General features: G+C 38.3%; 1 protein-coding gene across 1 annotated transcript in view; it reads right to left on the bottom strand.

Moving 5' to 3' along the window:
• Positions 1-24,490, bottom strand: part of mtr (5-methyltetrahydrofolate-homocysteine methyltransferase) — a 70,538-nt gene that overhangs the window by 33,098 nt on the left and 12,950 nt on the right. Inside the window, exons 4-14 of the mRNA XM_062056396.1 lie at positions 22,272-22,341; positions 22,077-22,169; positions 15,550-15,656; positions 14,090-14,149; positions 13,822-13,916; positions 13,564-13,664; positions 8,290-8,351; positions 7,997-8,064; positions 7,027-7,106; positions 5,747-5,859; positions 3,764-3,904 (exon numbers count right to left, since the gene is read on the bottom strand). Of these exons, the coding sequence (XP_061912380.1) occupies positions 3,764-3,904; positions 5,747-5,859; positions 7,027-7,106; positions 7,997-8,064; positions 8,290-8,351; positions 13,564-13,664; positions 13,822-13,916; positions 14,090-14,149; positions 15,550-15,656; positions 22,077-22,169; positions 22,272-22,341 (990 nt within the window). The remainder of the gene's footprint in view (positions 1-3,763; positions 3,905-5,746; positions 5,860-7,026; positions 7,107-7,996; positions 8,065-8,289; positions 8,352-13,563; positions 13,665-13,821; positions 13,917-14,089; positions 14,150-15,549; positions 15,657-22,076; positions 22,170-22,271; positions 22,342-24,490) is intronic.

The following is a 24,490-nucleotide window of genomic DNA, read 5'->3' as shown; positions in this document are numbered from 1 at the left end:
TAATTTTATTTCCTGGTTAAATAGAACAAAAGTTAGGTATGGTAAAAAGCCGTTCCACATGGAACTCATTTAGTGAGAGACAGGAAGCAGAACTGCTCTGCGATACAATCACAAGTCTACTTTGCAAAAAGATACATTGCAGCTCAGCCTTTGGCTGGCGAGGAGCCAAGGCTATCAAATGCAATATTGTCAAGGAGAAGCCAGAGTTTGAAAATCCTCCTCAAAGTTTCAGTTTCCTGTTTGCAGTATGCCCTGTACTGTTCAGCGGAGACTGGCAATGGGGCTGCAAGGTGGAATATGCCTGTACATCTTTTCATTTGGCCTTTTTCCACCACAGGAACTTCAACAGGAAACGTTCCCATTTACTTAGGTAAATAAAGTACCCCCCTGTGTTTCCACCAAAAACTACCCGGGTAGATTTAGTTCTTCAGGAACTATGTCTAGTTCCTATTAGCGAAGTGGGACTTGCGGCGGTTGCTGGGAACCTTAGAGTGGCGGACTGTGCTGTCAAACGCTGATTGGTTGAACACAGTTGGGGCAATTAAAACTGTGTGTACAAAGTTTTAGCCACCATTTTAGTATGCAAGGACAACCTATTTATGTATAATTTCTTGTGTATTTCTATTACATCATACTTGACAACGGAGAGAAAGAAGAACAAAAGGAACTTGTTTTTACTCAGCTCTAGTCTTTAAATTAGTATGCAGTTTCATACTGCTTATTAATTTGTACAAACTTTATTTTAATGCATAAAGCTCTCATCAAATATTCACTCATTACTTTCTTACATGCAGTAAAAGTAGTCAGTGACACGCCATTTGTATAATTATTTGTCTCAATCCGAGTTAACCGAATGCCAATACCAATAGGCAAACGCTAAATGTGATGTGTTTATGTTGTCGCCGTAAGATAAACAGTGACATTTTTATTTATATATTGTTATCTACAGCTGAAATGTACTAAAAGGAATGGCCTGACCCTAATGAATTAATCATTTAATGAGGGAACGACTTTCTGACTGTTGGACACTGCGGACAATGCCTAACTTTTTAATATAAAATCCGGTACACTTTGTTTTTAAATCCTATTGTTTTGAATATTGTATATTTATATTTTTGTATATTATTGCCTTCTATTTCATGTACTTAATTACTTACTTAGTAAAATAAATATGACCTAATATTGTCTGTTTACATAGAGTCAGTGTAGAAATATACTAAACCACACCTCCATATGTCATCAGCCTGATTTGTATAAACTACCCTGAACCGTGAAATGCGGTGGAAACACTAACCACACACTTCTACACAAACCTTTAGTTCCAGGAGCTAAAGGTTCCAGGAAGTTGCTGAACTTTTAGTGGAAAAAGGCCTTTTTATCCAAGTAATTGTATTTTCCCAGGACATTTCAAGGGGAACTTCACTTTTTTCACAATCGCTATGTAAGACAAGAACATATATGTTTTTCTTTTTTCTATGCATTCTAAATTGTAATATATGGCAAGTAAGAGTTGGCTAACAATAAAACTAATGGAAGTCATTTTTGGCGCCCATAAGCCCTATAAAAAAACACCCAAAAACCGTCAACAATACTCCATTTACTTGTTGTGACCTGCATATTAAGCAAGTTTTAGCGATATTTTAACTATAAGAGCGAACACAGGAGAGCGCCATGATCACAGAGAGGTAACTCGCTTATGCAGCTATTGACATACTGAACCGTTGAGCTGCTGCATCGCCTCTGAGTCAACATGGTGAAAGTTAATTCTAGATTACAAATCATGCCTCTGACTTGTATAGTAGAAAGTTGTGGGCATAAAGTGAGAAGTTGGTCAACTTTGACATTCAACTTAGACCTGGAGATCGCAAGAAAGACACAAAAAGACGCTTGTTTGTGCCCACTTTTTTTGTATTTTAACTACCAGTGTGAGGATTATGATAATTTTTTTAATCGAAACGGAAGATACAAAAATATAAATACAACACTTTTCTTTTTGCTCCCATTTTTCACGAGTTGAACTCAAAGATCTAAAACATTTACTATACACACAAAATAACTATTCCTCTCAAACATTGTTCACAAATCTGTCTAAATCTGTGTTAGTGAGCACTTCGTCTTTGCCAAGATAATCCATCCCACCTCACAGGTGTGGCATATGTGGAGTTTTATCACACAGCACAATGCGACAGATGTCGCAAGTTTTGAGAGAGAGTGCAGTTGGCATGCTGACTGCAGGAATGTCCATCAGGGCTGTTGTATGTGAGATGAATGTTCATTTGTGGGGCGGCATGGCGTAGTGGGTAGAGCGCCCGTGTAAGAAACCTGAGGGTTGCAGGTTCGCTCCCCACCTCTTACCATGCCGTTGTGTCCTTGGGCAGGACACTTCACCCTTGCCCCCGGTGCCGCTCACACCGGTGAATGAATGATGAATGAATGATAGGTGGTGGTCGGAGGGGCCGTAGGCGCAAATTGGCAGCCACGCTTCCGTCAGTCTACCCCAGGGCAGCTGTGGCTACGAAAGTAGCTTACCACCACCAGGTGTGAATGAATGATTGGTTTTTAACATGTAAAGCGACTTTGGGTACTTAGAAAAGCGCTATATAAATCCCAGGTATTATTATTATTTGTCTACCATAAGCCATCTCTAAAGGCGTTTGGGAGCAAAAACGAAAGTGATCCGTTCATATATTTGTTCAGTATAATAAACATCCCATCAGTTGGCATCTCAGTACAGCAGACATTGTACAGTAAGTGATTATTGTATTATGTTCGTAGTTTGTATTTCTTGTTTAGCACTAAGCAGTAGTGCTACTTGCTAGATCTGCTTATCGCTCAGCTTCTTAAACTTGCAGTAAAACTTGTAAAAATATAAGGTTCTGGATCACCATTTGTCTCAAAGTAGTCTTTGTTGTCTCTCATGAAGTCTGACATGATTAGTAGTGTTGTTGCTGAAGGAAATAGCAAATGCTGTGATGTGTCTGCGAAATTAATGCGTTGTCGTATGTATCGAAGTAATTTGTGTCTTTATTACGAAAGCTATTTTTTTGTCACTGAATTTATGTCACTGAATATTTTGTGTTTGAATGTTGTGAACTGATTTTATTTATTTTTTTACATCAAATTATGTTGACAATTTCATTGAAAAAAGACGTTAGCAAAATGCGTGTGTTTTAAAATTCAGTGTATAAAAATTGTTGACAAAAAAAAAAGTGCAGTCCCTCTTAAATCCATCACCGCTATTACGATTGTCTTAAAATACCTTTTGCCTCTCATTTGAGCAGAACTGATGGAGCCTGTTTGTATGGGGAAATGTCTCCTAAAACAATGTGAACAGTCCAGTTGTGTTCAATTCAATGCTCTAAGAATACAAGCTGGAATTAAGGCACTTAAAGCAATAAAGGACTTTAAATACCAAAAAAATTAAATAAGTCAGACATAAGTCATACTGTTCCATCTGTTAATAATGCACTTTTTTTTTTAAAAACAAATAATACAGATTTATTTATGTTTGTTTCATTAAAAAAACGTTGTATTCAGAAATGCTAAGTAAGCAGTTTTATGTTTTACATTTTGTTAACTTATTGTACCAAAAACAAACTGAACTCTGATCTAAACCAATGGTGTGTAGCGTGTACCGAACAATGATCATTGCATGTGAAGTTGTCTGACTGGGAAAACATCCGGGCTCCAAAGAACAAACGCTTATTTTGTTCATTATATTAAAAACTGAAAGACATTATAAAGAAATGTTTAAACCTTTTACCCGTGCAATGTCCGGCTCAGAAGCAATAAAATTGCAAAACCGTGCCATGGCTGTTGGACCCTCCAGCATTCCCTCATCCATATTTATGTCAAGAACTTGGGCTCCCATCTCTACCTGGACCTTAGCAATGCTGAGAGCTTCCTAAAAAAAAGAAAAAGAAAAGGAAAAAATAAAGTTTATTCTTTCTTCTCACATTTTGACAATTTGTAGTCAAAGGGGACAATTATAAGATTTTCCCTTTGTAAATATAAACATAATACTCAGTTGAGTTTTAAATGTCCTGAAATCTTACAATTGTGACTTTTGTGAATTTGGTGTAAAAAAACACCATAAATTTTGCAGTAAAATTCTGATGACTGAGCTGCCACTTTGTTTTTTTTACTGCAGAATCTATTGCATTTTTTTTTGCTCTACGGTAAAGTTGTGACTTTTTGGCGCTCTACAGAGTAGGAAAGTCTTGGTTGTCATGTTTCGCCCATGTCAAGTTTGAAAGCAATCGGAGAATATATCTGGGAGGAACTGGTTACATAACAACACCTACAAATGGCGAAAATCTGCAGAAAATTACCTCTTTTGAATGTTTTGAGATTAAAAAGGTTCATAAAAGATGCAGAGTTGTATGCTAACTGAAATAGGCACACGACTGTGACAATCTCTACCTTCTTATAATTCAGTATTGCCGGTATGAGGCTAAATTCCTCACTTGTGGTGTTGCATGGTAAAAATTGCTGTTTGGCACATTTTCACTTTGGCCCCTGGAGGCAAAATGCTTGGGCATCCCTGACCTTACTAATGTTAAAAGTGAACTTAAGAGTAGTCAATATAACATGGTCTCTGCAAGTTTCAACAAGTCAAATATAAGACTTTTTAAGACCATGATGAATTAAATTTAAAGGGGACCAACTTCTCTTAACCGTTGGTACCCGTTTTTGTGTCTTTAGGATCCCTGTAGGTCCCTAAAATTAGAAATCAAACCATGGAGGCGTGGCTGAGATTTTTATAAAACAATCTTGCATTTTTCCAAACTTGCCTCAAATAAGCCGTTTGACTTGAGTGACATATTTTGCCTTAGTTGCATCAGCGAATATCTCCTTATATGGTAGATACTTTGATAACTTTGCGCGAGTCCGCCATTTTTATTCAGTTGTAGTCAATATGTTCCTTATTTTTGTCGATCCTCCTCATGTGGGGCAGACTGGCTCGTACATGCACATGCAAGCTAAAATCCTACACTGTGGAATATAGTTCTAATTTATATCTGTCAGTAGACTCCATTTGGAAGCGCTAAAGACTGCAACATGGGGGTTTGGCCCGGATAAGGGCTTCTGCACCTAATTTAAGACGGCCTACAAAACGACTAATTCTCAAGAGACGGTCAGAAAGCAGCTTGAAGATGGTCCGTAAAACAAAATTCACTGGTTTTAATCATGCATGAACTTGTTTGTTCTACAGCTACAAATTTGTGAACTTGCACTTACCCATCTTACAGAAATAATGTAGCTTTGCTGTGGGGTTTATCAATTGTTAATAATATATTGTTAAGACTTTTAATGGTTGTACAGAATTTTGGACTTCTTACGAGATTTTGATCAAATTGAAGACATTTTACAGCCTTGAATTCTAGTTATTGGAGTTTGGGCTTTTTTAAAGGCCCTGTGGGAACCCTGCATAAGCTTTGAAGGAATCCATAACATTTTGAACAAATTTGAATTTTTAATGCATTATAAATGTTCTGCATAGTAACGGCACAGATATGGATGACAGCATTATTTGCATCTTTTAATAAATTGTCAAGTGAAGTGTATGTACATTTGCATTAGGATAATCAATAACTATTCAGTTAGATCTTTTGGGCATTCACTTTTAAAATGTCAAGTTGATTGTGATGCAAGTTATTCACGTGTTGTACACAAATACAGCCTACAGCTCATTCAAGCTAATTAATACACATGCACTGCATAAAACGGAGAAATTCTGTCTCACCTCATAGTTGCCATTCATAATCATCTTTGCAAACCTACGTGATCCAGCCACATTGCAGCGCTCACCAATATTTACAAAGTTGGTGTAAGGGCCGATCTTGAATGGCTCCAGACCTAGAATCAACAAAATACTCAGCAAACAATTACAAATATGTAAATTGAAAAAAAAAAATTACAAACAGGTTCCAACACACATAAATGTAATACGATCCAAACTACACTGTGACCCCTGTTTTAAGCACAAAAATATCTCAATTTTAGGGGCAGTGGACAGATGACTATGACTACTGCCGCCGTATAGAAGAAGGGCTTGAGCAGACTCTACTTCCTGAGGAAGCTCAGGTCCTTTAATGTGAGCAGATAGCTGTTGGAGATCTTCTACAAGTCTGTGGTAAGCAGTGCATTGTACTTTGTAGTGGCACAATGTGTGTGTGTGAATGAGTGAATGTGGAAAAATAGTGTCAAAGCGCTTTAAGTTCCTTAAAAAAAAAGGTAGAAAAGCGCTATACAAGTACGACCCATTTATCATTTTCCATTTGCTGGGGGAGCAAAATGGCAAAATGGACATAAGTCGGCTGTAGAAACCGATCCGGAAAGCCGGCCAAACTATTGGCACACAGTTGGAAGCGGTTTGTGTCAGTGAGGGACAGGAGGACGCTGGACAATCCTGCCCAGCCACTTCACCAAACAATTGAGGAACAGCGTAGCTCACACTCCAACCAGCTTCTCCAGCTTGGCTCCCATAGTGAACGATATAAGAATTCCTTCATTCCGCTCTGCATCCAGCTGTACAATCACTCACCGTACAGTAATAGATAATTGTCTATTATACTGCTTCTACATCACTGCACCTTTGTTTATTTGAAGTTGTATTTACTTATAATCTATCTATTTTTTTATGCTGCCCGAATCTCTTGCTGCTATTGTATATACAATGTCTCTCGCATTGTTGGTCTACTTTGTACTTATTATATGGTCCTGTTTTTGTGCCCATGTGATTGTTTAGTTAACCTTTCCTTTCTCTTGTAATTGAGCCCCTGTGTCTAACAATTTCCCTTGTGGATCATTAAAGCTTATCTAAGTCTAAGTTGATCACACAAAGAAAATTACTAATTCAACGTTTAGCTGATGTATAAGTATTTTAATCTTTTTTTCCTAAATATAAACAACCTTAATTTTTGTAAAACAAAACTGACTGCAGTATCACGTTGACTGAACACTTTTGTAATTAAAGGTTTTACAGTAAGCTACGTAAAAGCTGTGTACAAGTGGCTTTATTACCTGAGAGCAACATGTAGTCTTGATAAATATCCCCAGTAGGAACTCTAGGTTTGCAGTGTTTGACTGCTTCTGATATTGCTCTGTATGAAGACAACAATGTTGTAGTTAAAAATGCGCATGAATAGAAGACTGCTAACCACCTAGCAATAAACAATAGAGACACAAAGACTCCAAAAATATATATACACTACCGTTTAGAAGTTTGGGGTCACATTGAAATGTCCTTATTTTTGAAGGAAAAGCACTGTACTTTTCAATGAAGATAAGTTTAAACTAGTCTTAACTTTAAAGAAATACACTCTATACATTGCTAATGTGGTAAATGACTATTCTAGCTGCAAATGTCTGGTTTTTGTTGCAATACCTACATAGGTGTATAGAGGCCCATTTCCAGCAACTATCACTCCAGTGTTCTAATGGTACAATGTGTTTGCTCATTGGCTCAGAAGGCTAATCGATGATTAGAAAACCCTTGTGCAATCATGTTCACACATCTGAAAACAGTTTAGCTCGTTACAGAAGTTACAAAACTGACCTTCCTTTGAGCAGATTGAGTTTCTGGAGCATCACATTTGTGGGGTCAATTAAACGCTCAAAATGGCCAGAAAAAAAGAACTTTCATCTGAAACTCGACAGTCTATTCTTGTTCTTAGAAATGAAGGCTATTCCACAAAATTGTTTGGGTGACCCCAAATTTTTGAACGGTAGTGTATATATTCAAAAATGCACCAAAGACTTTTCAAAGTAAAATTATATCCGCACAATTATGGATTTATCAACTAATAAATTGCATTTTTGCATTGTTGTAAAAGGAAAACAATATGTATAATTCTTATAGTAAAGAAATTGAAAAAGGCATTTTTCTTAATATTTTCTACATCTAAAAACATTTAAATTTAGAATATTAAAATTAAATACACTTTATTTAATTAATTATTAATATAAAATACATATTTACAAGCAAACAGACCTTATGTGTTCTGGCGTGGTGCCACAACAGCCTCCTACAATATTCACAAGTCCATCCATTGCAAACTCCTTAAGGCAGACGTTAAAGCACAAACTTTACAGAAGCAATTTAGTCGCAAGGGACTTACTTACACACTTAGATTTTTATTCAAATTAATTTCAAACAAAAATTACACAGATATGTGCAGAACAAAAATAAGTTTAAAATAAGTGGAATACAGAATAAATCAATAAAAGGTAAGTCTTAAAATGTAAGAGAATAGAATAGAACACAAACAATGCAAGGTACATTACCTTTAAATTGGAGGCGGTAACTGCGGGAGTTTCATCATAACCTCCAAATGTGTTGGGAAGACCTTATAAGGAACAAAAGAAGTAACCGTATCACTCAACAAAATTCTTATACCGTATTTTTCGGACTATAAGTCGCAGTTTTTTTCATAGTTTGGCCGGGGGTGCGACTTATACTCAGGAGCGATTTGTGTGAAATTAATAACACATTACCGTAAAATATCAAATAATATTATTTAGCTCATTCAAGTAAGAGACTAGACGTATAAGATTTCATGGGATTTAGCGATTAGGAGTGACAGATTGTTTGGTAAACGTATAGCATGTCCTATATGTTATAGTTATTTGAATGACTCTTACCATAATATGTTACGTTAAAATACCAGGCACGTTCTCAGTTGGTTATTTATGCGTCATATAACGTACACTTATTCAGCCTGTTGTTCACTATTCTTTATTTATTTTAAATTGCCTTTCAAATGTCTATTCTTGGTGTTGGGTTTTATCAAATAAATTTCCCCAAAAAATGCGACTTATACTCCAGTGCGACTTATATATGTTTTTTTCCTTCTTTACTATGCATTTTCGGCCGGTGCGGCTTACATTCCAAAAAATACGGTATTCATCTTTTGATAAATATAACATATAAGAATATAACACTAAGCAAAATCAGCAGTTTAAAAGTGCTTTCATGTGTTCCAAAATTTAGAGTTACCCTATATGCCAACAAAAGAGTTAGGGGGGTTATCAAATAGGAATAACTACATTAAACGTATAAGTATTGATGTTTTTGGTCAAATTTGTCAAATGTGTATCACATTAAGAAAATGTATTTATTAGGCATTGAAGTAAAGCTGTACAGTACTATTTAAGTATGGCACAGCAAACGTGTAGGCAGTTAAGTCAGCTGTCACTTGTACAGCAACTTGTGATTTCTGTGATGGCTCTCCATCTCTGCTTGCAGCAAGTTGGTAAATCACAAGTTATGGTTGGCTGTGCATTTAGTGATGTGTGTCCCCTCGATCTTGCCTTGAATTATGACTTTTTTCAAATTGATTAAACTAATCTTCCTTAGCAACTATTAAGAAGGGGGCAAGTTCTTCCCCTAAAACATCCTCAATCAGAAAATAATTACATCCTTCCATCCATCCATTTTCTACCGCTTGTCCCTTTCATATCGGAAAAAAATCCATTAATAGGATGGTATTGTGTTCCGTCCCGAAATCTGTGTTCCAAGAACGTTGGCTTATTAGTGATTCCCAAAAAGCCTGCAGTGTCTAGAGCGTTTTCTGTTTGGGCTCCAGTATTCTGGGATGCCCTACCAGCAATAGTTAGAGATGCTACCTCAGTAAACACATTTAAGTCCCACCTTAAAACTAATTTATATACAGTGCACCGGAAAGTATTCACACCACTCTTTTCACATTTGGATGGATGCCTCTGTGTGCGGACCATGTCTCGGTGTACAAACGTCTCATTTATTTATTCATTCATTAATTATGTGTGCCGCTGGAAGCCCTATGGTGGCTGCCATTTTGATACCATAACGTCCTGTAACCGAGGGCCCTTTTGAAGAGGCGGGGCCATCCTGTTTACATCCTGTTCACATCCTGTACACACCGGTGCGGCCATTTCAAAGCACTTCGAGGCTAGTGGCACTTCTGACAAGTTTATTTCCACAATTGTCTTACCTTGTGCCCGTCAGAGCTGTGTCAGCCTGTCTTAGAGATCACTTTGTGTGATCAGAAACGTTATAAATGTGTCCAAACTCTCACAGTCTTGCTGTAGCGCTTCAGTTTGCTAGAGATCCATTGAGCTATAATTTTAGCTGCATAGTTAGCTTCCGGCTTGCGGCGTTACCGGAATTTTGAGGATATTTTCAACATAGAGGGATTTAACCTTAGCAAGGCTTTAATTGTGATGAGACCGAAAAAGATGCCACATGTTGTTGTGGTTTGTAAAGCCCTTTGAGGCACTTGTGATTATATAAACTCACTGTGATTGATTGAAATGTATTTCTTTTCACACTTTGCTTTTAAAGAAATGACAACCTTCCATTCAACAATACAAACGGTAGGGTCTAATTTAACCTTTTCCACATTATCAGACTACAAGCTAGCTTTGTATTTTGGTCATTAGCTACAATGTATAAAGCCCCAAACTCTGAAGCCACTTTTTGTTTGTAGAATAAATTTGACCTTCAACCCAGGCTTCTTTGATTCACATTTTTGGTGCATATTTTTAAATGTATGCTCCTGGTGGATGTGTCCCGCAGGGCGTGGTCACAAGAATCCATTGTTGCCAGGGATGACTCGTGAATGGAAAGTGATTCCACTGCCAGGTGGCAAAAGACTTGTTAGTGCCCACTGCCTATTCTCACAGAGTGAGACATTCTTCAAAGGAGAGATGATAGGTTGTTGTAGTGGCACAAACAGGTAATGGCACAAACCTACTCTGTTTAAAGGCCTACTGAAATGATTTTTTTTTATTTAAACGGGAATAGCAGATCCATTCTATGTGTCATACTTGATAATTTCGCGATATTGCCATATTTTTGCTGAAAGGATTTAGTAGAGAAAATCGACGATAAAGTTCGCAACTTTTGCTCGCTGATAAAAAAAGCCTTGCCTGTACCGGAAGTAGCGTGACGTCACAGGAGCTAGTATTCCTCACAATTCCCCATCGTTTACAATGGAGCGAGAGAGATTCGGACCGAGAAAGTGACGATTACCCCATTAGTTTGAGCGAGGATGAAAGATTCGTAGATGAGGAACGTTACAGTGAAGGACTTGAGAGGCAGTGATGGACGTATCTTTTTTCGCTCTGACCGTAACTTAGGTACAAGCTGGCTCATTGGATTCCACACTCTCCTTTTTCTATTGTAGATCACAGATTTGTATTTTAAACCACCTCAGATGCTATATCCTCTTGAAAATGAGAGTCGAGCACGCGAAATGGACATTTAAAGTGACTTTTATCTCCAAGACAATACATCGGTGACACACTTAGCTACTGAGCTAATGTGCTAGCATCGTTCTCAAATGAAGATAGAAACAAAATAAATAAACCCCTGACTGGAAGGATAGACAGAAGAGCAAAAATACTATTAAACCATGTACATGTAACTACACGGTTAAAAATTCTCAGCCTGGTAAGGCTTAACAATGCTGTTGCTAACGACACTAAGGCTAATTAACAACTTAGCAACCGGAACTCACAGAACTATGTACTCTCTCCTTTTTCTATTGTGTATCACGGATTTGTATTTTAAACCACCTCGGATACTATATCCTCTTGAAAATAAAGTCGAGCACGCGAAATGGACATTTAAAGTGACTTTTATCTCCAAGACAATACATCGGTGACACACTTAGCTACTGAGCTAACGTGCTAGCATCGTTCTCAAATGAAGATAGAAACAAAATAAATAAACCCCTGACTGGAAGGATAGACAGAAGAGCAAAAATACTATTAAACCATGTACATGTAACTACACGGTTAAAAATGCCTGGTAAGGCTTAACAATGCTGTTGCTAACGACGCTAAGGCTAATTTAGTAACTTAGCAGCCGGAACTCACAGAACTATGATAAAACATTAGCGCTCCACCTACGCCAGCCAGCCCTCATCTTCCCATCAACAGCCGTGCTCACCTGCGTTCCAGCAATCAACGGCGCAACGAAGGACTTCATCCGTGGGTTTGGCAGCAAGCATCAGCTAGGCGTCTTCTATCAGGGTAAGTAGTCCTTGTTGTGTTGCTGTAAGTATTGTACTTAGCCGCTAAGACACCGATCGATCCCACCTACAACGTTCTTCTTTGCAGCCTCCATTGTTCATTAAACAAATTGCAAAAGATTCACCAACACAGATGTCCAGAATACTGTGGAATTTTGTCGAAGAAAACAGAGCTTTGTGTATTGTGTCCAATAGGGCCCAAACACTTCCGTGCATTTTATGACGTCACGCGCATAAATCCAAAGGAGATTTTCAACCGGAAGTGTGGCGGGAATTTTGAAATTGCACTTTATAAGTTAATCCGGCCGTATTGGCATGTGTTTCAATGTTAAGATTTCATCATTGATATATAAACTATCAGACTGCGTGGTCGGTAGTAGTGGGTTTCAGTAGGCCTTTAAAACAAGCTTTTTGTTTGTTTGACTCATTGTTTGTTTCATTCATCTTTCAAACTACCGGTCCTCTCTGTTCAAGATATAAACAGTGGTGTCATCAAAGGAATGTCCCTTGTCTTTGGGATACATATGATCTACACCAAGGGTTTTCAAACTACGCGGACCGAAGATGACTAAATCTAGGCCTGTGAGACGTAAGGTGTTTCCAAATTAACTTTGAATTATCGAACAATCTTTGCTTCTTTTTTGTGGATTAAATGGGTAATTCAGGTCAATGACCATGACTTGTGATTTGAAATGGAAATAGCATAGCATTAACTTATATGATCCAAAACAAACAAACTTCCCTACTCATGGTGCGAAAAAAGAAAAAAATGAAACCGACACAAAAAGTCAAAACACATAGTCACACATAACACAACCTGCATACTGAACTTTGTGAATATTATTAAAAAAAAGTCCAATCCCCATTAAAAGTTCAAAATTACACCCATTTAAATCCATTATAATGCTAATGGGGAAGATGTAAAACACTCTCTCCACACTTATACATGTTTAGCGCATTTTAGCTGCTTAACATTTCTGATTGATTGCAAGATTTTAAAGAAGTCGGCACGGAAGTAAACAAGGTAGAAGTCGAACTTTCACCTACTCTTAATATCCAATTATATTCATTATTAATTACATATCCATTACCCCGAAAGGGACAAGCGGTAGAAAATGGATGGTTGGATGGATGGATATATTAATATAATACGTACACATATATCTGTATAGGTTAAATATTTTGTTACTCTACATGCCGCTTCCGGCCCCTGGCCAAATCTTTTTAGCCAAAAGTGGCCCTCAAGTCAAACAGTTTGGAAACCTCTGATGTACAGTCTGGCCCTCCTATGTTGTGCCACCATGCATTTGTGCAGAAGCTACTTGATCTCTCTAATGATAGGATCACTGCATTCGTCACTATACTGCACCGTTTCGACAACATTGCTACATTTATTTCTACAGATTTTGTCCTTTGTGTGCAACTGTTTTTGTTTTCAAGAGTGTTGTTGGGTTTGAAATGGCGAAATACGGTATTGTTGCCTGTAGTACATAAAGTATTTCAAATTGAGGTGTGTTGAACACGGTTTGTTCAGTGGACTTACCTGCATTGGGGTAACAGATGATAAACGCAGAGGTGGATTTTCCTATCGCCTCGATGTACGGCCTCATCTCTGTTGCTCCTAAGGCACAGTTGAGGCCAATACTGTAACACACAGGAAGAAAATCAGTAAGAAACTGGGGCTAACCAGAGGAACAGAAAAAATTAATTCTTGAAAATAAATAATACTTTGAGATAAACGTATACTGTAACACATATTAGATAAATGATGAAAAATGTTAACTTACTGCCATTAACTTACCATAGCGGTTTACTATGTGATACACTAACTACAAAGGCTTCTCCTGTCTGACCCGACAGAGTTCGTCCACTCCTGTCAACAATTGTTCCGGAGATCTACATGATGGAGAATACAAAATAAGTATTTTAAATAAGTAGTTGTTTTTTGCTATTATGGAAACAAAACTTTCACAGAGGCATAACTTTATTGCATGAGAAAAACTAATTAGTTAACCTAACCTATTGATGCCAGAAAATATGGGATACATAAATATATGGAATAGACTTACAATTAGAGGTTTTCTTTCGTAGCTCTTTTCAAACAACAGATCAATTGCGAACAATGCCGCCTGCAAAAAAGGAAACAGGAAATTGAGTCTTAAAACATCAACTTACAAAGAAACAGTTTGTGGGGTCAATTCTTAACCAGTTGTTGGCAACCCTAGCCACTGTCTCGATCTGGTAGAAACATTTTGTATAGTATTAGAACGATGTTGGAACCCTTACATGGTACAATGAAAACAGTGTAGTTCAATAATTGCAATGTTCCCATGCTGTCATTGCAACACTTTATGAATCCATCCATCCATATTCTACCGCTTGTCCCGTTCGGGGTCGCGTGGGGTGCTGGAGCCTATCTCAGCTGCATTGGGGCGGAAGGCGGGGTACACCCTGGACAAGTCGCCATCTCATCACAGGGCCAACACGGATAGACAGACAACATTCACACTCACATTCACACACTAGGGCCAATTTAATGTTGCCAATCAACCTATTCCCAGGTGCATGTCTTTGGGGGTGGGAGGAAGCCGGAATACCCAGAGGGAACCCACGCAGTCACGGGGAGAACATGCAAACTCCACATAAATGACAGAAGGAAATTCAATTTAAGCAGTGTGCAGAAATATACTAGGGCTTTCAAAGGTAACGTGTTAGTGCATAGATTATTTACAAAAAGTTGTATTAAATTGCGTGATTAATATGCATTATTTTGATCGTACAATGTCCATTTACTTCAGTGCATCCGGTTATCTAAAAGGCGGCGCAGGTTGCTATACAGTCAGTGATCAGGTCAATGCATATCAGTGCAAAGATGAGTGAGGACACTACGACTGGTGTGCTTGGTGGCAAACATTGCTTCATTATACACTCCGGCAGGATTTCACATTATACCAATACTATGTTTTGAACAAATACATCCCGTGACTTCAAGTAAAACATTTGAAAAATGTTTGTGTATGACATCAAAATAGCATTTGTTAAAAAACATTTTTTAAGTTTAATTAAATTACCTATTTTTATTTTGTATTTAACTGAGTTGATTGCAAACATTACACAAATGTTACAAAGCACTTGACTGTCATTGGTAAAATAAATGCACAGGTACCATATAAAAAGGTGAGAACACAGAGGTTGTTATGGCACTGACATTATAAAATGTCAACTCATCACAAAAAAGGTTCCCAACCCTTCCTTCAGATACTCACTAAGCAAAAATCTTTTGAGTTATGTTAAAGTTATGCAATATTTACTCAGGTCCTACATGATATTATATGCAAAAGTCCCCAAACTTCAGGGTTATTGAACTTAGAGGGTCCATTAAAAATTTAACAGCAGCTTTCTCCAGGCTATTTTTTTTGCATACTTAAATGATTGTTCATAAACATTGTGTGTGAAGATTAGTCTCAAAGGCTGATTGTTTTGTTTTTTTAAATTAGGTGCATTGTGACAACGGTCAGATGAGGGCTACCTTAGCATTGGCTGTGTCGAAGATGGTTTCGACCAAAATGATGTCTGCTCCTCCATCCAACAAACCTCTGACTTGCTCTGAATAGGCTTCAACTAGTTCATCAAAAGCTGTAGAAGACAAACACACAAACTCATTTATTAAGATAAATGTATCAAAAAGTAGGAGATAATGTTTAAGTGCCGCTTGAGTCTGACTAACTGGAATGAAGCCACATTTACTGCTGTATCAGGGAGAAACTTTGAAGTCTTGAAAACATAGTTGCAACTGAAAAAAAGAGCCGTCTACGGAAAGCTAGCAGCATTTGGATGCACTATTATGGTTCACTGTTCTGATGTGGATTGAAGTCAAAGAGCTGAATAGTTCAGGTGTACCTACACCACACCAGGGTTGGTAGAACAATTTTGTATTTTTATCACACCCTAGTTTTTAATCTTGTTTTTTTTTTATACGTAGGGCCTGATCTAAAGGTTTGTGTGTAATAAAATGTGCAAACAATGAAAAGGTGAAAACGTGCACGAAAAACTGATCTATTAAGCTTGTGCGCAAAGAATTGTATATTTTATATGAACAAAATAGAGAGCGCAATCTCTGTAGCGTGTGAAAATATAATCATTTAGCGCACGTATTGTGATTTATCAAGACTAAAAGTGTGCTCGGGCCGCTGTTTTGCGTCTATATTTAGCACATCTGAAATGTGCATGCAAACCGGCAGTTACACGTGAATGGCTGCAAAAAACCTGTCTGTGTGCGTGTCAAGATATTTGTCAGAAATAAGAATATTAGACATATTGTCTATTCAGCAATATCCTTTTATCATTATACTGCTGCTGAATGACTTAAGGGACTGATCAAAACACATTCATTTGATTCGCTTTAGTGTCTGCTGGCGGTTTTTTTTTTATTACGTTAATTTTTTATACAGGAAATATAGCATTATGATATATGTCCTATATGAAAAAGTCTTGCAATATGCATTTCCTTTTTGTGTTGCGTTTGTGTGTCTACGATGTTTCAGACGCACCGTTACAAGACTGCGGAGCCTCTCAGGTTGTGTTGTCTAGATCTCGGAAAAGTGGTATATGTACATAGTGTGGTGCATGTCAACAACATGACGAAACGCCAGTTCAGGCCATGGCCCCAGTCAGATTTTTTTTGCCCTCAAGTGACACAGATCAGATTTTTTGGCAGTCTGAACGCTCCAAAGTGCTTTAAATCTGATATTTTCACATCAGATTAGTAGTCTGAAGTAAAGAAGTAGTCCAATTCTGAAATCTGGAATCTGATTTTTTCAACTGCGACTTCAGTCTAATTGGCAATGCGGCCTGAATACAACTTTTTCATCCGTTTAGGGAGAGCTACGTCATTTGTGTGCGTGGGGAAAAAACGTAGTGCGCCAGGGAAAGTGGATACTTCATCACAACATCCGGTTTTGGTGAACAAAGTCTTTTTCCGCCAGCCGAATTTTCGGTGCATTACCAGTCAATAGTGTGCAAATAATAGGCTACCGGTATATGTAATATATGAATATATTTATTTTGATTCCAAAGAAATAGTGATTGTTAAAGGACCAGAATTGACGCTCTGGCATATTTGCTTACATGTCACTTACATTGCTTAAATCGCTTACGTAAGTGTGTTGAAAAATAAAGCTAACATAGATCCATGCTGATGTCCATGCCTCCTCTCCTTAACAGCCCTAAAAAGATTAGAACCCTCCAAATATATTACACTATACATATATCTGTTCATACATTACATTATTTTATTTTTACGTAAAAAAACACTATCACTTTTTTTGTAATAATAGCAGCGACTTTCTTGTTCATTTACAATCAACTTCTTTTGTTTTCACTTTATCGAACTGCGCATGCAAAAAACGTCAAGGTCACACTGGGGCCTCATTGGGGCCTGTGCACGTTTACACTGGACTCTGATAAAGATCTTATTTTACTTGCAGTGTAAATGAGATTTTTAAAAATCTAATTGGGGCCACTTTGGCCGGCAGTGTAAACATAAATATGATGCCATGAATGTGGAGGGAAATGAGTATCTCCATGGTGACAGCCGACGTACATGCAAAATCTTAATTTAAAAAGGGCATTCTGCACCACGTTTAACTGTACATGGAGTCTTCGTAGATCACATGCAACACGCTCACTAATACACGCAATTTTATAGTTTGCACACACTGTCATGATCCCACATTACAGTTTGGACTTTGTTTTTAATTTTCCTGGTATCATTTCCTGTCCTGGGCCTCATGTTTTAAGAGTTTTTTTTTATTTTCTTATGAAAAAATGGTGTAAGCTCGAATCCAGAAAACTTTTTATGCAAAAACAGTTTCAGATGTGTTGAAGTGAGCGTACGCATTAATCTAAGCAAATTTATTTTAATGTTACATCCCTGTCAACGTGGACTTTAGCGTGCATGTTGGAGTGGCTCGCCTCGTGGCTATTTACATATTCAAATCATATTTAACTTAGACATGAGCCTGAGATCCTGCACTCTGCAGCTTAAAAACACAAAAACAATGAACGAGATGGCATAAAAGAATAATTTCACAGACAATGAGTTGGTGGTGCTTCTTGCTGGGGTGTAAAATCTACTCTAATCCACTATTGTTGCTATTTTGTGCAGCAGTGCATGCGCTAGGGAAAGGCTGTGTTTTAGTATTTCACACGGCTTTTTAACACGAGTACACTTTGCACACAGAGACAATCAGGGGCTTGTTTGAAAGATCTTGAAATGTAGTTTAACCAGAAAAAAACAGCAAGTCACTCACTTTAACCACTGACTCGTAATGATGCTGTAAAGACGGGATATACAAATTGGGGGGCACACGTGCATCACAGGGATCGATTACATAAATAAATGTACTTACCAGAAAGCCACAAATCGCGCATAATGCCAGCTTGTAGTCTGTTCCCAACCATGTTGTTACTTCGAATGTAAAATCGTGCACTGCACCAGGCCACATTGCTATTTCATTGTATTTGCGCATCACATATGATCTGAACATTGATCGAATAAAAATGTTTCCTGTTGACATTTACGTATTTGTCATGTGATGGTGTTTTTATAGCAATGTGTGTGCAGTCCATAGCTCTGATGACATTAGGAAAACCTGCTGTTGCTGCAAATTGCACTTTAACGTTGGCCTGTTCCACTGCATTGTATAATAAATTAATAGACCTAACTGACATGCCAATAATTCCGTCCCACACAGCTGGCATAGCCCTCTACTCAGGGTCGACTAGGACAGTACCAATCGGTCGGCCGGTTCCGTCTGGACTGCCCCAGTTGCGAGGAACACCAGAGTGATCAGCACCTGCGTAGGCACAGGTAGCGCATGGCCTTTCGCTGTGTTGTGCTCTACAAGCAGCCTGAAAGCTGGAGGAGCGCTCGAGGGAACTTGAAGCGGCTCATTAGCCAAGTGTCATCATTTGCAAATAAATCCTCTCAGTCTTGGAAAACAGGCTCCCTTCGCAGAGCACCATTAGCAATATCTTCTAATCCTGCTAAAGCAGCCATTGTTTTAATGTTTTTTTGCACCACACTTGCTTTTATAGTCATTAGTGTAATTGCGCACACGGGTGGGCAGGGGGGTAAGAGGGGTTAATTGTTCATATGTCTCTGTTGTGCACATCAATCAGTCTGAGGAGTAATAGTTTGCATCTTAACTTTGCCGTGGAAATGGGCATACGCCAGGTTTTTGTGCCAACACAAGTTTTATACATGAGGCTCCTAGTGCTCTTCTTTTGGTAGCATTTCCTGTTTGGGCTCTGTGATTTGCAAAACCTTTGCTTTCGGTTCCTTGTCCTACCAGCACACCTGTTCCATAGTGTTAATTTAGCTCCACGTTGTTCCCTCCTTCTGTGCGATTTCATTATCTTCTGTTTGCCAAAGTGTTCTGTTGCTTTCGGAGTTTCTCCTAGACCTGAGTTACTTTTCTTCTGCCTGGTACCCAATTAAATTACCTTCTGGCTACAGGTTGCTTGCCTTCTTTGCATCCTAGGATCACGCAAACAGCTGACATGCAGAATTGTCACACGCTATTCAGCACGTTTTATTTAGACCTTAGTAGACCAGGGGCCTCGTGTAAAAAATTGTTACGTGGATTTCATACTAAAATAGACGTTTCAAGTCCAGAAAACAACGTAAACAAGTAAAGATTCAGATTTATTGACGTGTGCGCATGCACAAACCCAAGCACATTTATTTGTTACATCGCAACTAATGTACAATTGATCTCAGGAGTTTGCTTGGCATGGCACATCCAGACCACGCCCAGATTACGCTCGCATATAAATACAACAACTATATTGAAAGTAGCCATGTGCTTGAGCGCTGCACGTTGTGCACAACCACAAGTCAGTAGGAGGTGCAGGTTTCTGGTATTTCGAGTGAACTACAGCGAGTTGAAATTGCTGTGAGCCCCAGAAACTGCAGACACGCTAAAAAAAATAAAAAATGGTCGGGCATCAGGAATAAGGTGAGTAAGAAGATGGATGTACATCGCTAAAACAGACAAGTTTGAAAATATAGTCGCAAAGTCGCTGCAACCGGCTATGCGGGTGTCCCCTTCCGCTCTGTGTGTGTCCTTTGGCTCGAAACCCTGCGCTCGATGGCAGCGGGCGGCATTGCCCCCCCCCCCAGCGGACGACCATCCATCGGTATCATACAAAAAACTTTAGAAGAGTGGGTGACTCTGATTACCCCCAATATAAATATAGTTTGTGTAACTTACAACAACATGTATTCATACAGTAGCATGTTCACAGTGAGATTAGAGTTTCGTACGAAAATGATTTCACATAGAAACATTCCAGCGCTATCAAAAAGGATAGGAAATACTTTGACTCATATTTGATTAACAATGTATTATTTCAACTCAGGAGGGGACTGTCGCAGCTGTATGTGATAGTCGGCCCCAGCCCTCTATGGTCCCCAGTCGTGGTGTGCCACCGGCTTCTGCTAATACCCGCTGGAGTCATAGGAACACATTGTGACAGCAAAATGTGGCAAAATGATTGCCTACATAAATTAATAGTATGTAGTATGAATATGAATAATATGAAGCATTGGCAAAAAAGTGAATTTTGTATCCTTGCCTCAATCTTTTACGTTGTTGATATCAAATGTTGGCAAATCCCGAACGACCACCTCTGTGTGTCCCAAAAGTATCCAAAACCTGTAGAAATGTGCATACGACAGCTATGAAGTTCGCGGGAGGCAGCACACATTTTCACGTCAACATCAGTCTTGATACACTTCAACTTTGCCGGGAAAAAAGGCGTATGCCAGTTTCGTGGGCATAAACAAGCTTGTTACATGAGGGCCCTGGCCTGTACTGTATTTCATTTTCTCATTAATGGATTTAAAAATCTATTCTTTTTGCCTTTGACATAACTCAAGTTAGCTCGCGGTTTAAGAAACATTTTTTTGTCAAACTGCTACACCTTACATGAAGTGTTCCAGTGCCCCCCATGGAAGACCAGTTGCACACTTTGAAAAGTAAGTTTCTAAAAGGTTCCACCACTCATTGAACAGGTAGGTTTTCTTTTAGTGGAGTTCTTTTATCTGCTGCAGCATGTATGTGACTCCATGCCCGCGCTAACCGCTCTTTTCTTTTAATGTGAATTTAAGGCTGTTAGGGTTTGCCAGGGCTCCTAAACAGACACTGGCAAAAGCACAGAAAGACCACTCCAGTGTGGGATGGATCAAAGTGTAGAGTTTTCCCAATCAGTGCAGAATTTTAACAATCAAAGATTAAGACATTTCCATTTACGTGTAAAGTTCCGATCGATTTAATGCAACAGTCCGGCTTTCTTTAGAAGTGAGTGTTTGTCATCATAAATACAGTAGTTCATCATATATGTACATATACACACACCATGTACCGTAATTTCCGGACTATAAGCCGCTACTTTTTCCCCTCGTTCTGGTCCCTGCGGCTTATACAACGGTGCGGCTTATTTACGGCCTGTTCTTCTCTGACATCGACGAAGAGGATTTCGGTGGTTTTAGTACGCAGGAGGAAGACGATGACACAATGATTAAAGACTGACTTTTCATATACCAGTAGGCTGGTTAGTTTGATAACATACAGGCGAGCACTTTGTATTACTTTGCACCGTTGTATTATTTTTACTCTGCACGAATGCTGTTCGACATGTCAAAGATGTGAAAGTTTGATTGAATGATTGAAAGATTTATTGTTAATAAATGGGACGCTTTGCGTTCCCAAACAGTCATCTCTGTCCCGACAATCCCCTCCGTGGTAGCAGGAACCCCTACATACTACGGTAATTACACATCAAAACCCTGCGGCTTATAGTCGGGTGCGGCTTATATATGGAGCAATCTGTATTTTCCCCTAAATTTAGCTGGTGCGGCTTATAGTCAGGTGCGGCTTATAGTCCGGAAATTGCGGTAAATGTAAATTTAGATAAATCAATCAGCACCATTCCAATTCCTATCACTTCAATATTCAATAAGACATGTGTTACTGATAAGCGTGAACTTACTGATGTTTCTCATGTCAGGTCTCTCCACAGAAGGTGATACAGACAGAGTTTTATTGGTAGGGCCAACAGCCCCCGCCACATACCGCTTACTTCCTGATAACACATACAGATTATTATGTTTACAAGACAAATAACTGCTGAAATAATTTATCAACGCAACATGCTTTGTGTGGTAGCAAAACAAATTTAACAAACCACTTTGTTTGGTGACATCATCAGCTGCTCTTCTTGCTAGTGCTGCTGATTCCCTGTTAAGACGATAAGCCTGCACAAAAACACAAACACACACGCGCAACAAAGTTTACCACTGGGTGTTTTTAATGAAATAATTTCAAACTTTTAATAATTTTCATTGTTCCATTAAAAATATAATTGTGTTACCTAGAATTCAAATTAATTTGAAAATAGGACTCCCAATGCGAAGCAAAACTTCTACCAAATTATATCAACAAATAGCAGGCTTGAACACAGTACAGAAGAGGGCAGTGGTCCAACCTCCATTTATAACTAACTTTTTGAGCCACATCTTCTCCTCCACCATTCCACACATACAGTATATTAAAAAATATTAGGTCTGTCAAAAAAACGAGTTAACTCATGTTATTAATCAAAAAATTATCACATTATTCATGTAGATATGCAGATCACGCAAATTATTTTTAAATGCACATGTTCCTTTACCTTAACTGTGAATGGTTACCTAAAAGGTGGCATGGGTTGTTATATGGTCAGTCATTATGTAAATTTATACGTGAAGATTGGTGTGCTTGATGACCGAAATTTGAGCAAATAATACATTCAAGTAAAACATTTTAAAAATGTTCCTGTACTGTTTAACATTCTGATAGTAAAATTGCAATTGTGTCAAAATATTGTGGTCTTTAAGTTCATTTAAATTATGCAAGCGAGTAGGGCTGCAACTAACGATTAATTTGATAATCGATTAATCTGTCGATTACTACTTCGATTAATCGATTAATAATCGGATAAAAGAGACAAACTACATTTCTATCCTATCCAGTATTTTATTGAAAAAAAAACAGCATAGTGGCACCATACTTATTTTGATTATTGTTTCTCAGCTGTTTGTAAATGTTGCAGTCTATAAATAAAGGTTTATTTAAAAAAAAAAAAAAAAAAAAAAAAAATTTAAATTAAAAAAAATATATATATATTTTTTTTTTAAAAAGCCTCTGCGCATGCGCATAGCATAGATCCAACGAATCGATGACTAAATTAATCGGCAACTATTTTTATAATCGATTTGAATCGATTAGTTGTTGCAGCCCATTAAGCGAGTAATTCAAAAGGGTGATAAAAGGCCTACTGAAACCCACTAGTACCGACCACGCAGTCTGATAGTTTATATATCAATGATGAAATCTTAGCATTATAACACATGCCAATACGGCCGGGTTAACTTATAAAGTGACATTTTAAATTTGCCGCTAAACTTCCGGTTCGAAACGCCTCTGAGGATGACGTATGCGCGTGACGTAGCCCGGGGAACACGGGTATGCCTTCAACATTGAAGCCAATACGAAAAAGCTCTGTTTTCATTTCATAATTCCACAGTATTCTGGACATCTGTGTTCATGAATCTGTTGCAATTATGTTCATTGCATTATGGAGAAAGAAGCTGAGCAAGCAAAGAAGAAAGTTGTCGGTGCGAAACGGACGTATTTTTCGAAGGAAGTCAGCAACAACAGTACACAGCCGGCGCGTCTTTGTTTACATTCCCGAAAGATGCAGTCAAGATGGAAGAACTCGGATAACAGAGACTCTAACCAGGAGGACTTTTGACTTCGATACACAGACGCCTGTAGAGAACTGGGACAACACAGACTCTTACCAGGATTACTTTTATTTGGATGACAAAGACGCAGACGTGCTACCGTGAGTATGCAGCTTTGGCTTCTAAACATTTGATCGCTTGACCGTATGTGCGCAACTTTTTTTTTGCGTATGTATGTAACTTTTTTTAAATATATAAGCTTTATGAACCTTGGGTTAGGTGAACAGTCTTTTGGGCTGAGTGATTGTGTGTGTTGATCAGGTGTTTGAATTGTATTGGCGTGTTCTATGGAGCTAGGAGCTAGCATAGGAGCTAGGAGTTAGCATAACAAAGACGTAGGTGTTTTTATGCAGGATTAATTTGTGTCATATTAAATATAAGCCTGGTTGTGTTGTGGCTAATAGAGTAAATATATGTCTTGTGTTTATTTACTGTTTTAGTCATTCCCAGCTGAATACCAGGTACCCTGAGTATGCAGCCTTGGCTGCTAAACATTTGATAGCTTGACCGTATGTGCGCGTCACGTACGTAACTTTTTAAAAATATATAAGCTTTGTGAACATTGGGTTAGGTGAACGGTCTTTTGGGCTGAGTGATTGTGTGTGTTGATCAGGTGTTT

Source organism: Entelurus aequoreus, linkage group LG08, assembly GCF_033978785.1.
Source record: "Entelurus aequoreus isolate RoL-2023_Sb linkage group LG08, RoL_Eaeq_v1.1, whole genome shotgun sequence".
NCBI lineage: Eukaryota > Metazoa > Chordata > Actinopteri > Syngnathiformes > Syngnathidae > Entelurus > Entelurus aequoreus.
Note: the sequence above shows the minus strand (reverse complement) of the source record. Positions and strands in the feature narration are given on the sequence as shown.